Raw genomic sequence first — 13,348 nt, 5'->3', positions numbered from 1 at the left:
TTGCTGTATAGGCTAAAAATAGAGAATAGTAATTTTCTGTTCTGAGCCACAGAGATCAACCCCATGAGTCGACCTCTGTGCAGAGGTTGATCCTATGAGTCAACCCCCTGTGATGGAAACTTCCGTAACGGCTAGTTTTCAGTTCTTTTTGACAGTATTTAATGCTCTTTTAATGATCTCCAATGGCTCTATTTCAGTCTAGATTTCTCTCTACCATCTATTGAAGCAATAAAGGTACTTAAAAGAGGAAAAAAGAAGCAAGATTGAAGAGACTCAAGCATTCATTTCAGCCCTAAGCAAAAAAAATTTTCAAAAAAAAGAAGCTTTCAATTCAAGTTCACCAATCTCTCTAGGGCTCATTCAAGTCTCCAACCACTTTGAGAAAAATCATAAAAGCTTCTTTTGTGTTGTGTAAAGAGTATTTAAAATTTTATTTACTCATTAAAGGAGCTAAATTTATATTTTCATGTGATTAACTCACATACTCTGTTTTTGTCTTGATTGTTAGTTTTGGAAGGATTCCAAAACTTAGATAAGTTGATCCGAACTTTGGATCAGATTGTATTGGATTGACTTGTACTCGAAAAATAAGTGTTCTAGCTTGGGATAGCTAGAGTCGGAGGTACCGACGTTGTATTCTTGTTGAATACGGTTTAGTGAATTTGAATTTTCAAGTAAAAGCTTAGAGAGTGGATGTAGGTGCAAGGTTGGCACCGAACCACTATAAATCTTGTTTGTTTGTGTTGTGCTTACTTGCTCTCTTTCTAAATTTTCTTATCTTTTTGCATTCTTGCATCTAATTTCTATACCTTACTTAAATCACTCTCTACATATATCATGCTCATTGTTATTTAATCCTCGTAGTTCTAAATTAACTTTAAAATTTTAAACATCCAATTCACCCCCCTCTCTTGGGTTGCATAGCTGGGCAACAATATTCTATCCTTCAAGTCAAGGAACCACTTGCAAGCACATGCATCGAGTTCATTCCCCTATCTTAGATAGTGCTTTATAAGTTGGATTGCTAGTGTTGATTGCTTAGTAGGATGGCACATCTAGGCATTTGCATTAACCTTGATGAAAGAGAAACTCGGCACCATCATTTTTCACCTTGGTAGATGTTGCCGCCCTTGCTATTCTATTTCAAGTGAGCTAGGAAACTCAGGTTAGTCACGACAGAGGGCGGGCTACCAACTTGCTTGCGATGAGGTCTGGAGCATGCCACCAACATTGAGCTAGCCAGAAAGATATGGATTGAAGGAATGACAGAAAATAGTAAGGGTCTAGATGCTTTGACCTTTAAAAACTTTTGCGATCATTAGACCATTGATCGAAGAAGATGTACATGTGTAGCATTGGACTATGGTAGAAGGATGTAGTGTCGGGCTATAATAAAAAAATAGCACTTGGTTACAATAGATAATCTAAGTTATACCTACTTTTAGGATAAAGATCAAGTATGTAAAGATAAAGATAAAGATAATTTGATGGAATTGATTATCAAAAGATCTCATATAGAGTAACATTTCACTATTTATACCAATACATAATAACTACCTTCAAGATAATAACTATCCACTCTAGTGATTGCTTTCTATATCTATTCTCCACTTTTGATAGTTTTGATAATTACTATCAACCATTTTCCTACTATAGATATACATAAGCACGATCATTTTGCAAATACCAGACTAATACTAATGCTTTATTGATCTTTAATGGAGCTTGTGTTGGTTGTTCCCCTCATTCAACCTATGATATGTAATCATCTTAGTCTTTTATCGGCAATCTTTCATGACCAATACTTCAGCCTGCTTATCTATATTATGGTTTAATTCTATCTATTTGGCTTAAGTCTCTACTTTTTATGTGATTTTACTCTGTCAAGTATTAGCAAGAGTCATATGATTGTTACATGCTTTAATTTTATTAAACCTAATCCACATGGGCTTGCCCTTGACTGACAGTTGTATTGTTGAGATATAGTATAAATAGCAACCTATTGGTTTATCCTAATCTCAGCCATAGTTGTAGATTTCAAGTATAAAAGTTTATCTAATCTTCTCTGTGGATAACATATTGTCGAATAAAATTTAGAAGAACTCATGATCTTTTTCCTACTTTATAGTTAATGCGTGACACATATCTAATAGATAGGAAATAATCATAATTTTAAAACTATTTTAAATATTATATGTGCAATTGTGACTTTGATGTGTAGTCTCGTTTCACGCATAGTGGGTCCCCTCTAGCCTGCAATTTCAATAATCCGAGCCTAAACCTGAAAAATCAAACATGAAGTTATTTTTTATCAAAAATACTGTTTATTTTTTTTTGCTCAATAATATTTTTGTTTTGTAAGAATACCGTTTATTTTTTTAAAATAAAAACGCTATGTCGGCGGATAAACTCACGTGCACGGCAGGTGCTCAATACCCTGTCAAATATTTCCCCAACCCCGAGGGAGCCGAAACCACTTTGCTCGTCCTTCATCCCGGCAGAAACCCTCGTGGTCTTCTACCTCACCATCTGCTAATACGTTCTTTACGGCTGTGCTGTTCTATCTGATCTTTTACTCTCACATCGGAGAGAAGATTGGGGCAAGGAAGGGATAATGGACTCAACAGACAAGAAGGACGTCGAGAGCAAGGGTCCTCCCACCCCTCCTGCGCCCGCCGCCGCCCCCGCCGCCGCTGCCGATGCCTCCGGAGTCGAGGTAGAAGAACGGGAGCGCCAAGCTCGCGAGCTCAAAGCCGGCCTCCATCCCTTAAAGGTCTCTCTATGTCGCGCTTCCTTTTTCGGCCTTCCAATTTCCTTTGACCTAGATGGGGCTTTGGTTCATAAAGAGGCAAATCATCCCCTTTTTTCCTCTTTTGATGGTGTCTTTATGAGAGACCTTGCATCGGTTAACAAATTCTCTCGTTTTCCCTTATTCTTCTCCTTATGCTAGTCGTTTTGCTAAACATACTAGCCTTGTGCTCATCAACATAACGTGGTTTATATATAAAAGATGATGGAAAGGTGAGATGATTCTCTCTTATGTCAATGTTTGCCACCTGTGAAACATGAAAAATCTTAAATTGGGGATGATTCTCTCGTTGAACCTCGTTTTTTTCTGCAAGAGGGCAGAGTTTTTCCTTCTAGATGTCATTTCTTGTCTCTGACTGCCTTAAGTTACCGTAAATTTCTGGTACAGGATCACCTTTTTTTTTGTATTATCAAAGAAATAATTGTGAGCTGTTGTCTCTTGATGGATCAGGAGATATATTCCTGTAAATTGGGCGAGTGGGTAGTCAGTGAATTTGGTGAAAGAAATTCTAGCCTCAGTTATTTGCTTAACATTCATAATTACAATTGTGCAAAAGCTTTGGTTCCAAACTGTTAATGCTATTTCATATGAAAAAATAATTGTACTATGATTTCATATATGTATATGTGTGTGTGTGTGTGTGTGAATGCTTGGAGGCTGATTTCCTATTACAGACTGTGGGTTTCATATGCGATTCATCATGGCTTTGATCCCTGTTCCTTTTTTCTGATGGATGAGTTATTTTTTGGACCTTAAGCACAAGTTTGTATTTTGGTATACACGTCGAACACCTGGAGTGCGGACACAGATATCATATGAGGACAACATCAAGAAGATTGTTGAATTCAGCACGGTATGCTTTTTGAGTGTGGGTTGATCATTGTTTCATTTCTTTGAATTAGCTATAGTTTCTTGTTTTTGTTGTGGTAATGCTAATGCTTGAACTTTGGCATGATGTCATATAACTGTGATATATCTATAGGTTGAAGGATTTTGGGTTTGCTATTGTCATCTGGCACGCCCATCATCTCTACCAAGTCCAACAGATCTGCATCTTTTCAAAGAGGGTATTCGCCCTTTGTGGGAGGTAATTTTTTCTGCTATGCTTATGCAAGCAGGAGTCAGTTCTTATTCTTCTATTTGATGAAAAACAAAGGAGAAAGTATAAGTCCATGTATCTTCAGTCAATACAAGTGAAATGCACCCTCTGTGATATTGTGCAGGATGCTGCCAATTGCAATGGTGGGAAGTGGATAATACGGTTCAAAAAGGCTGTTTCTGGTCGATTCTGGGAAGACTTGGTAAGCAAAAGAAGTCAGACGTTATTTAGCCCTTATATTGGTCAACACCTTTCTACTTATTTTGTGTAGATTCTTGTTTCCATTTTTTGTTTTTCTTGATTTTGGCTTTTGATGCTGTCTTTGTAAGCTTCGCCTATACTGTTGAACATGTTGGATGGAAATTTCACATTTAACCAACTCTATGAATGCCATAGAGCCATGTGACAAGTAGTTCTAGCTTGTTAAAACCCTTTTTGACATGCGAACACCATTTTCTTCCTCGCAGAAAAAATATATAGATGTGCAACAACTCAGTTATGATCCAGTCTAAAATTCTGAACAGGGGGCATTGAATTTTTAGACTCAAAATCATAACAATGTCTTCCAGTTGTAGGGGCAATACTGTCAAGTTTTCAGCTTGTTGAAAGCCTTTTGACATCTGATTTCCATTTCCTTCCTCACAGAAATGACTCATAGATGCATGAAAAGTCATATATGTCTATCTGTTGATATTTTATGGACCATAAGTGGTAGTCAGGTGGTCAAGGTGCTGTTAGTGCCTAGGCACTAGGTGATTGCCCAGAGTACAATGCAGTTTGGGTACAAGTACTTTAGGAAACTAATAAATATATGGTGAAATCATGAAGAAAAGGGTTTAATCTAAAAATTGAAATGTAACTGTCAAATATGATGCAGTAAGTCAACCGGCAGTTAAGCAACATTTAGTATTGATTTATGAATCAGTCTCGTTCGTTATGCTCAAACATGATGCAGAACATCAGCATGTTCGCCGAAGAAGCCAAGCCAGTATCTAAAATTTTGCTATTCACCAACATTTTTTTAACCATTTCACTTCCAATAATGGTTAACTTTGGCATCATAATTTTATGATGCTCTATCTAAAGGTTTCCCAAATGTTATTGTGGATCTAGTGAGTCATAATACTTTAGTGGATTAGGAGAATTTAGTAACTGTTACAGATAAGGCAAGAACAAGAGTAAAAGTGGATCAGCCCATCTGATTGCAACCTTCTCCGTATGATACTTTAGAGGATGTAAAGTTTCTCCTAGTAAAGAATAAACAACTGTAGTCACTGCAAGGATGTTCCTGGATTTGTCTTTAGAGTTAAAAATATTTCCATGGGGGCTGGTTAAATTGATATTAAAGAGGAATTATTGATGATTTTGTTTCAATGGAAGCAGTGGAAAAAGCTAAACACAAAATCAAGCTAAAATAACATCCCTATGAATTGACATGGTTGCATGATAATGATTGTTGAACTGTGGATCACAAATGTGTTGTCTCCTCTTTTGAAAGGTGCAAGGATCGGGTGGTATGATATGTCATCATAATGAAAGCAATTGGTAGATATATGGATGGCAAATTTTGAGATTAGGAGAGATTGTCCTGCTTTTTGTTCAGAAGTCCGGGAGTCCTATGATTTGATGGAATTTAATTTGGCTGGGTTTGATAGTGGTTTTCAGTTATGCTGCAGACCTTCTTGTAGGATCAAACTTGATGCAGAATTTATTGGTTTTTAGGTGTTCATTCTCCTTTTGTTAGCATGTGGGTAAATTAATTCACACTGTTAGATTATCATCTAGATGTTATAATCTCAGCCTTGCCACAATCACCTCCACGCCGACCTCAAATTGTTCCTGTTTCCCCTTTAACATGACAATGGCCACTAGGATCAAGAACCTGGTAGTAGTGCTGATTGTGATCCTGGTTATTGCCTCGCCAGACAGTTTATTCTTCTCACCCCTGCTGGCATTTGTCTTGTTGCTTGTCCTTGGTGCCAGTGGCGTAGCAGCACAATCTCACCCAGGCAAGCACCCAACAGTCCGCCATTGAAGTTGGTGCCCAAGAATGCGTTGGATGACATCTAATGGAGCCTTTCCGGAATGGATCTATTGAGAGGGTTGAAGGAGTCACCGAATGGACGACTCAGGATGTTGAGGTTGATGCTAAATAGCCGGTTGCTCTTGAGGTAGAGAGATTGGAGGTGGGTGAGTTTGGACTATAACAATAAGTACAACTGACTGCCCCGACCCAAGCTATTAACTGAAGCCCAATTATTTCTTTTTGTTATTTAATAGTCAGCTAAGCAGAACTGGTAAAACTAGGACTCCTGATGATCGTTAATAAGAAATTTTATTGCACCTCCTAATTATAGCCCAATCAAAACTGCTTTGATCCATACTGTTAACCAAAACATAATTTAAATGGCAATATCTGTATATGTGTGTGTGTGTGTGTGTGTGTGTGTGTGTGTGTATTAAAAATTTATGGGGTATTATGCAGTACCATCAAATTCTTGTGACTATCCCAGGAGTTACCAATGGGTTGTGCTTGGGCTAAGAATGGTCAAACTAGACTTCATTTCCATCAATACCTTTAGGCTTATACCCTGCCCAAAGCCTTTGAAAATTTTAAATGTGTAGGCCAAAGGCTATCCTAGCTTGTTAAAAATCCAACAAAATGTACACTTCTTGATAATAGAAAGATTTTATCTTTTTAAGTTGTTGAGCCATTGTTTGTGAATGAAACTAAAACTGAAACTTAATAGAATGCGGTCATATAGTTATACACTTAAAATTAAACATATATTAGAATGACAGATAAAGATGCAACATTAGTGTAGATCTGTTTTAGAAGGTCAAGCCGATGATAAGTGGTATCTAGAATAAATTTCAAGTTTGAGAATAGATGTAAAATTTGAATCTTTTTTCAGATATTTAACAATCTTCATGTGAGCTTGTTCTTTTCCGATCTCATTTATCCAGCCGTACATTTTTTCGCAAATTGAAATTTTAAATCAGAATTGCTAAATAAGGATTAACAATAGGTTGACGAGCTACGTGTACATAACATCTAAGGAAAAGCATTATGGTAAGTACTAAAATAATCATTCTTCTACATAGGCTATTAATGAATTCAATAACATATTCTTTAACATATATCAAAATTTTAAATAATCATAATCCAAAATACATATAATGGTCAAGAGTATAATGACATTTCTCAAAGACTAGTATAATAATTTCATCCATCCATTAACAAGTCCAGATAATGAAAGAGTAAACATATCTTATCACATTGATACGAAACTTTTATCAATTTTTTTATAACCAAAACTTTATATTTTCCAGCAAAAAAGTTCTTAGGAAGACAGTAACTCATCCTGAACTTTGTTGATGACTGTTAGCATTTTAGATATGGTCGAAAACTACCAAGTCACCAAAGCTACGGAACCAAAATCAATGTTATGTCAAGCATATAGTAGTTATTCCTTTGATTGGATCATTTGTGCTCTTGCATATTTTCTGCAATAATTCAATTTTATTTTTCCGTTATGTCATGCAAACAAGAGGTGATAGGTGAGTTTTCTGGTATATAAAATATATTTGTAGCATTGTCATGGACTTTTTAAAACATTGCATGCACTTTTAGCTTTGATTTAGTCTCTAATCTAATTAGTGCTATTGCCTTTAGAAATCAACGTGCTATAACGCGAAATTGTTATCCTTTTTGGATGCCAAGAAATAAACCCTTCTTCCCCAATCAAAGTCTAACCTATATATCCAATGTGTAAATGTAAAAGATCAAAGATGCCTTTTACATAATGCAAGATTTTTAATATATAATGCGGGATATTCCCTATCAACTTGTTTGATGAGGGGGAATAAAATCTTCTCCAATAAATAGTATTTTTTTCAACAATGAATTTTCACATATGGGCCTAAGAAGCTTTTGAATATGCTAAACGCATGAGAATTCATAATGCCATAATTCCTTACTTTTGGGAGCATTCCTTTCATACCCAAGTCATAGTGCTATCATCATGTGCAATCTAGGGGTTGAGTGGTCAAACAAAGGTGCATTATTTTGAGTCCTTTTGGTATTTAATCAATTTACAAATGATTTAGGATTTTTTTTTTTTTAAATTAACATAGAGGTTTTATTGTTTGGCACTATTCATGCTACATTATTGTATACAGTGACATTGCACCTTGCTTTCCTTTTCTTGTCTTTTCCTTTTTGTTTGCTTTTAGGAGTTTTAGTTGTCTCCAAAAAATGGTTGGTGGGCATATTTTAGACAAGATTAGATCCTTCTTTAAGTCAAATAAGTGAGTTGTTGATTTTTCTAGAAGGCATTTCGCGTATCTCATATAAAGATTAGGTCCCCGTGTTTAGGGATTTAATCGAAGTTAGACGTGATTTGATATCTCATTTTTCTTGAAATTATACTCTGCAACTTGAAAATTCCTTGTGTACTAATAGAAGTCATGAAGAGTCTAAATGAAAGGCCATGGGGAGGTTTGATGAAATATCATCATATGTGGTTTGTCCTGAATGAAATATTTACTCTGCCAGGCCCTAAAAAAGAAAAGGGAATAAAAGAATGCTTCTTTGTTGTTCTATTCTATTTTGTTGGCACGATTACCTTGCCCTCAATGTTGTCCAACTTTTGCTTATTACTCTATGCCTAACCAAAGACCTTGAAAATATCATTCCTTATCTATTGGCTGCATCCAAAACTTGAGGCCAGATTTTGTGGATCTTTTTTCTGTTTTTAATCTTAAATATTGGTTGCGATTGTCCTGGACACATTTTCTGGGTAGCAAGCCATTGCATAAGCTAACCCTAATTTAATCCTTTTTCTAGGTCTGCTCCTGCCTTTCAGGCCATCTTTTGCTCTTATACAACTTCTTGTATGCTACTCTCAATGTTTCATTCTATTAGGAAAGCATAACTTAAACATGTGAAATATGTCTTGGTGTTCCTTTACAAATAATCCTGTTTAGTCAACATGCACATTATGTCATTCCTGTTATAGTGAGCTTTCTTCATCTGTACCCCTCTTTATTCGAAGCAAGACAGATTTGTGCAAAAACTTTAGTATGATGTCCACAATCACTTAATGTGTGATGGTGGACATTTATCAGCATAGAATTTGATTGGACACCTATGGGTGGGTAGTGGGATAGTCCTTTTGCAACGACTCCATACAACAATTAGCTTAAGGCAGCACAAGACCTTGACTTTCATTCCCAACAAGACCTGCACTTCTTGCTAAGAAAAGAGAAAAGCAACACCCTACAAAAAGCAAAGTTGGTAAAAGTTTTGATTTTTTAAATATACATCTTCAATATTATTTTAGTTAATATTTCATGATTCTTTTAATCCAGGCTTCAAATTAGCACCCCAAAACTATAAAACATGTGCCTTTGCTGTTGTGATGAATGCTTCTTACCATTAGTGTACGTGATAATTTATTCTACCTAAGTTGACTAAAATACATATGTGCAACGCTATTTGTCCTACACTTTGATGCAAAAGGAAGAATTGGTCAAATGAGGTGATTTTTCTCTTCAGTCATACATTTGAGACATGATTTAAGAACATGTTTTGGATGACTTGTTCCATTTGTGCTTGAGCATACAAAACAAGAGTTGCAATGCACACAAACGAGCTCTAGATTGCCATCTGCCAATGCGTATAGCAAACTCCTATGCTAAAAATTTTAAGATATTGAGAGCAATGCAGTTAAGATTGTGATCAAGTCATAATCATAGAAGCGACTAGACTGCACTATAGATTGTAAGATGTTTTGATTTCTTTATGAACATTTTAAATATAAAAGATATGTGAAAAACTGAAGTATGAGTCAACTATAAAGTAAATGAATGGAGAATAAAAAGCATGCATACAACAAATCTGAAACATTAGAAATATAAAACTCCTTGGAATGGTAAGCTATGAAAGTCCTTTACTTTTAAAATCCACTATGTTTCTTCACTATCTTTGATAGTTGAACTTAAATCAATGCTGTGAGATCAATGTAAATCCATCCTTAGGTGTCAGTTTTAGTCTTTTGGTTCTCCTTGATGACCTTTGTTCTTCTAGTTTGGATTTGGGCTCAGAATTTGTATGACACTGTACTCTAATGACTTGAGTTCACTAGGATTCCATGAAGCTTTATATTTTGGGGATCGGTTTTATTCTTGATTTATAATCCATGAAAAGTTGTGTTTAAAACTGCTACCAACAAAAGACAAATTAGAGCAAACTTCTTGGTGAAGGCAGCTTTAAGCAAGTGATGCACTTGAAATGAAGACAGGATAATTGGCAGGTAGGTAGAGATACCATTCTGGTTAGACAGTTTAAAATCACATAACTTGGCTGCAAGACCCAATGTTTGTTTAATAAGAATAAAAAATAGAGTCTTAACAAATGGAAATGGCAAAAATTGTCATATCAGGATTACAAGCCAAAGGGTCGAGCTGAATTTGCCTGGATTTACTATTCACATGATATTTGTTTAATTACCACTAAACTTGAATTCATAATTTTTTCAATAAAAGGCAATAAGAGTTCTGGCTCAGAGCATGCTTAATTTTTAAATTAAGATGAACTTACATATTTAAGTTTAGAACATAAGTTATGCAATACATCTTGACAGCTTTAGGCAAGAGGGGGGAGATAGTTATCAGATGTGCTAATGTGCTTGGCACAAACACTTCTATTAGTAGGAAACATCCAGTATATTTTAGTATTTGAAAAATAATTTCATGATTTCATCATGATATTGCTTATAGAAAAGCTATGGATTTTCCAGTTTGTGAATAAATTATGATGGCATGTTGGCAAGATGTTTGTTTAATCAAGCAAAATCAATTTTGAGCTACTATGTTATTCACAAAGCAACGTAAACATGATAATTTACTTCAATATTGGCATGCATGGTAATACCTGAATAATTATTCAGCTACCTGAAGTGTAACAGTCATACAGCATGTGTATGGTGCTTCATGTAGTCATGCGCCATGTCTTTGAATTGGATAAGAATGTAAACAATAAGAGAAAACATGTATTATTAGAAAGAACAAGGAAGATGATGTTGCCAAGATGCATGCACTACAACTAAGAAGAAGAGCATTAGAAATGAGTATACGAAGCCAGCCATCTGAAGTTGCAGGTCGTTGCAACTTTCAAAAAATGCAACAGCTTGTCAAATATTTTGAAAGGATAAAGGTACTAAAACTTAGAAAAATTCAACAAAAGATAAAGATGGTTAAACAATGGAAACATTTAGAAATTTATTTGCTCAAAACATGCATTAGAAATGAATAATAAACTGACAAAAATTATACCACCAGAAACAGCTATAGCACCATATAGATAATTCATTAGTGAATCATTAGTACTTGGAGAATTCTTAATTCATATATCCAGAACAATATGTGAAGAATTGGTTAAGGAAACATCGAGAATAATTCCAGAATTTTACAATTAATTGGACAATATTGTTAAAGCATTATAAATTTGTGGAACAGTTTGATTGACTAACCCAAAAAGTAAGATAGGGTACACTAATAAGGAGCATGTACGTGAGTTGAGCCCAAGGTCCAATAATGCAAGAGAATGCTAGGATAGTTTGTTGATTGGAGGAATGTTCTCTTTTGCCCCACTACCTTATGCATATGATATACATGAACTGGAAACTTGGTGTAAAACTTGCAATATAGGTGAGTAGAGTGCAAGTTAGGAAGAAAGAGAGTGATCAAAAGAGGCCATTGATCCTATTATTTTCGAGATAACCGCAATATCTTTGAAATGGATTGTGGTATTCATCATATAAACGTAGTTGAAGATTCCAACTTAAATACTATAAAAACACCAACTCTATCATGTCTAATTAGCTATTTCTTCCATTCTCATGTGGAATATTTCACAATTGTCATTGGAGGCATGCAAATGTTCCCTGAGGCTCATAAAATACGCCGAAGGGTTTTACTTTAATGGTTCATGGGGTATCTACAAAACACTAAGACAAGTTTTGTTTGCTGGAAGGAATGGATATCAATGGCCCATTCCAGCCCATTCCCATGATTGATAACTCACCTGGGCATCAGAATCCTGATTTCAGTGGGTATTGTGAAACAGGTAATTTTCGCCATCCCCAAAATGATGGAATTGTGGCTTTGTTAGCCTTCCCCTGCCCTACAGCCTCTTGGTTGTACTGCCTCATATCTTTAGCCCGTTGCATCTTTGCATATAATATCCAATAGATTGGAGAGAATATCCATGAATGACAATGGTAAGAAAGGAAAAACATATTGAACGGTGTTGGCTTTAAACATATAGAATGAGGCAGGTGTACCTGAGAAGGAACTTGGACCTTGAGTATCCTGATTCTTTTGTTTTTCCCCTCAAGGAACATACTGCCTGCACAAACAATGACAAATGTGAACTGATGAGGATCTAATAATGTTGCTTGAATAAGATTTTATCAATAGATGATCTTCGTATTGCATTTTCGACTAACTGCTAGTAACTTGGCACATATTAAAAAGTTTACAGCACTTTACCTCACTAGCATGTGCCAGCATCTATATTTGTCTTTCTATTCAGAATGTTGCAAAAAATTGTGTATTGCTTAGTTTTTGCTCTGTGGTCTCTTTTTGTCTTTGGAGAATAGCTTAATGCTCTAACCATGTTAATCAGTTCGACAGTTGACACTGGACTGTCCGAGTATTTGGACATTTTCCCTAATATTTTAAATGGTTCTGTTACTGTTGATAGGTGCTGGCATTAGTAGGCGACCAACTTGATTATGGAGATGACGTCTGTGGTGCTGTGCTAAGCATTCGCTTTAATGAGGACATCTTGAGTGTATGGAACCGAAATGCATCAGACCACCAGGTTTAGTGCTCTCTCCTAATCGACATGTTCCACCGGAAGGTTAATCAAACTTTCCGTGCTGACAATTGCTTTTGGTACTGCTAGGCTGTGATGGCATTAAGGGACTCGATTAAGCGACACCTGAAGCTGCCGCATAGCTACCTAATGGAGTACAAGGCACATGATGCGTCTCTACGTGATAACTCCTCGTATAGGAATACTTGGTTGAGAGGATAGACGTGGATATTCTTAATCATAAGCCTGTCCTGCATCTTTAAAACAACTTCAAGAATATAATTCTCGTCTTCACTGGTACTGTTGGAACTGCTAGTTTTTTTAATGTATTAAGTGGTGGATTCTGAAGTGAGTTAGCTGTCACTGCAGAATGAAAATACTCATGCTGCCAGAAACATGGCTAAATGGTGGTATGGCACGGTTTAAAAGGGACAATGTCAACAAGGATCCAAGGCTGCAGCCAAACGTTACTTGTACTTTATTTTACAGTCATGCAGCGAGCTTCCGAAACAATGCCACAACTCACATGTAATTGATGTTAGGTAAATCAAACAAA

General features: G+C 35.9%; 1 protein-coding gene across 1 annotated transcript; it reads left to right on the top strand.

Moving 5' to 3' along the window:
• Window positions 1-2,475: 2,475 nt before the first annotated feature.
• On the top strand, window positions 2,476-13,140 carry LOC105035949 (eukaryotic translation initiation factor NCBP). The gene is made up of 6 exons (XM_010911668.3): window positions 2,476-2,773; window positions 3,567-3,662; window positions 3,792-3,896; window positions 4,033-4,110; window positions 12,679-12,798; window positions 12,883-13,140. Exons 1-6 carry the CDS (start codon window positions 2,615-2,617, stop codon window positions 13,012-13,014), a joined length of 690 nt encoding a protein of 229 aa, XP_010909970.1. The 5' UTR covers window positions 2,476-2,614; the 3' UTR covers window positions 13,015-13,140.
• The last annotated feature ends 208 nt before the right edge of the window (window positions 13,141-13,348 follow it).

This window comes from Elaeis guineensis, chromosome 3, assembly GCF_000442705.2.
Source record: "Elaeis guineensis isolate ETL-2024a chromosome 3, EG11, whole genome shotgun sequence".
Classification (NCBI taxonomy): Eukaryota; Viridiplantae; Streptophyta; class Magnoliopsida; order Arecales; family Arecaceae; genus Elaeis; species Elaeis guineensis.
This window is presented reverse-complemented; position numbering and strand designations above follow the sequence as displayed.

Bases quoted from the DNA above. Each gene is read 5' to 3' on its own strand.
- LOC105035949 (XM_010911668.3), top strand. From the start codon at position 2,615: ATGGACTCAACAGACAAGAAGGACGTCGAGAGCAAGGGTCCTCCCACC. The intron at 2,774-3,566 runs GTCTCTCTATGT...TTGGACCTTAAG, and splicing joins CCGGCCTCCATCCCTTAAAG to CACAAGTTTGTATTTTGGTA. The intron at 12,799-12,882 runs GTTTAGTGCTCT...TGGTACTGCTAG, and splicing joins GAAATGCATCAGACCACCAG to GCTGTGATGGCATTAAGGGA.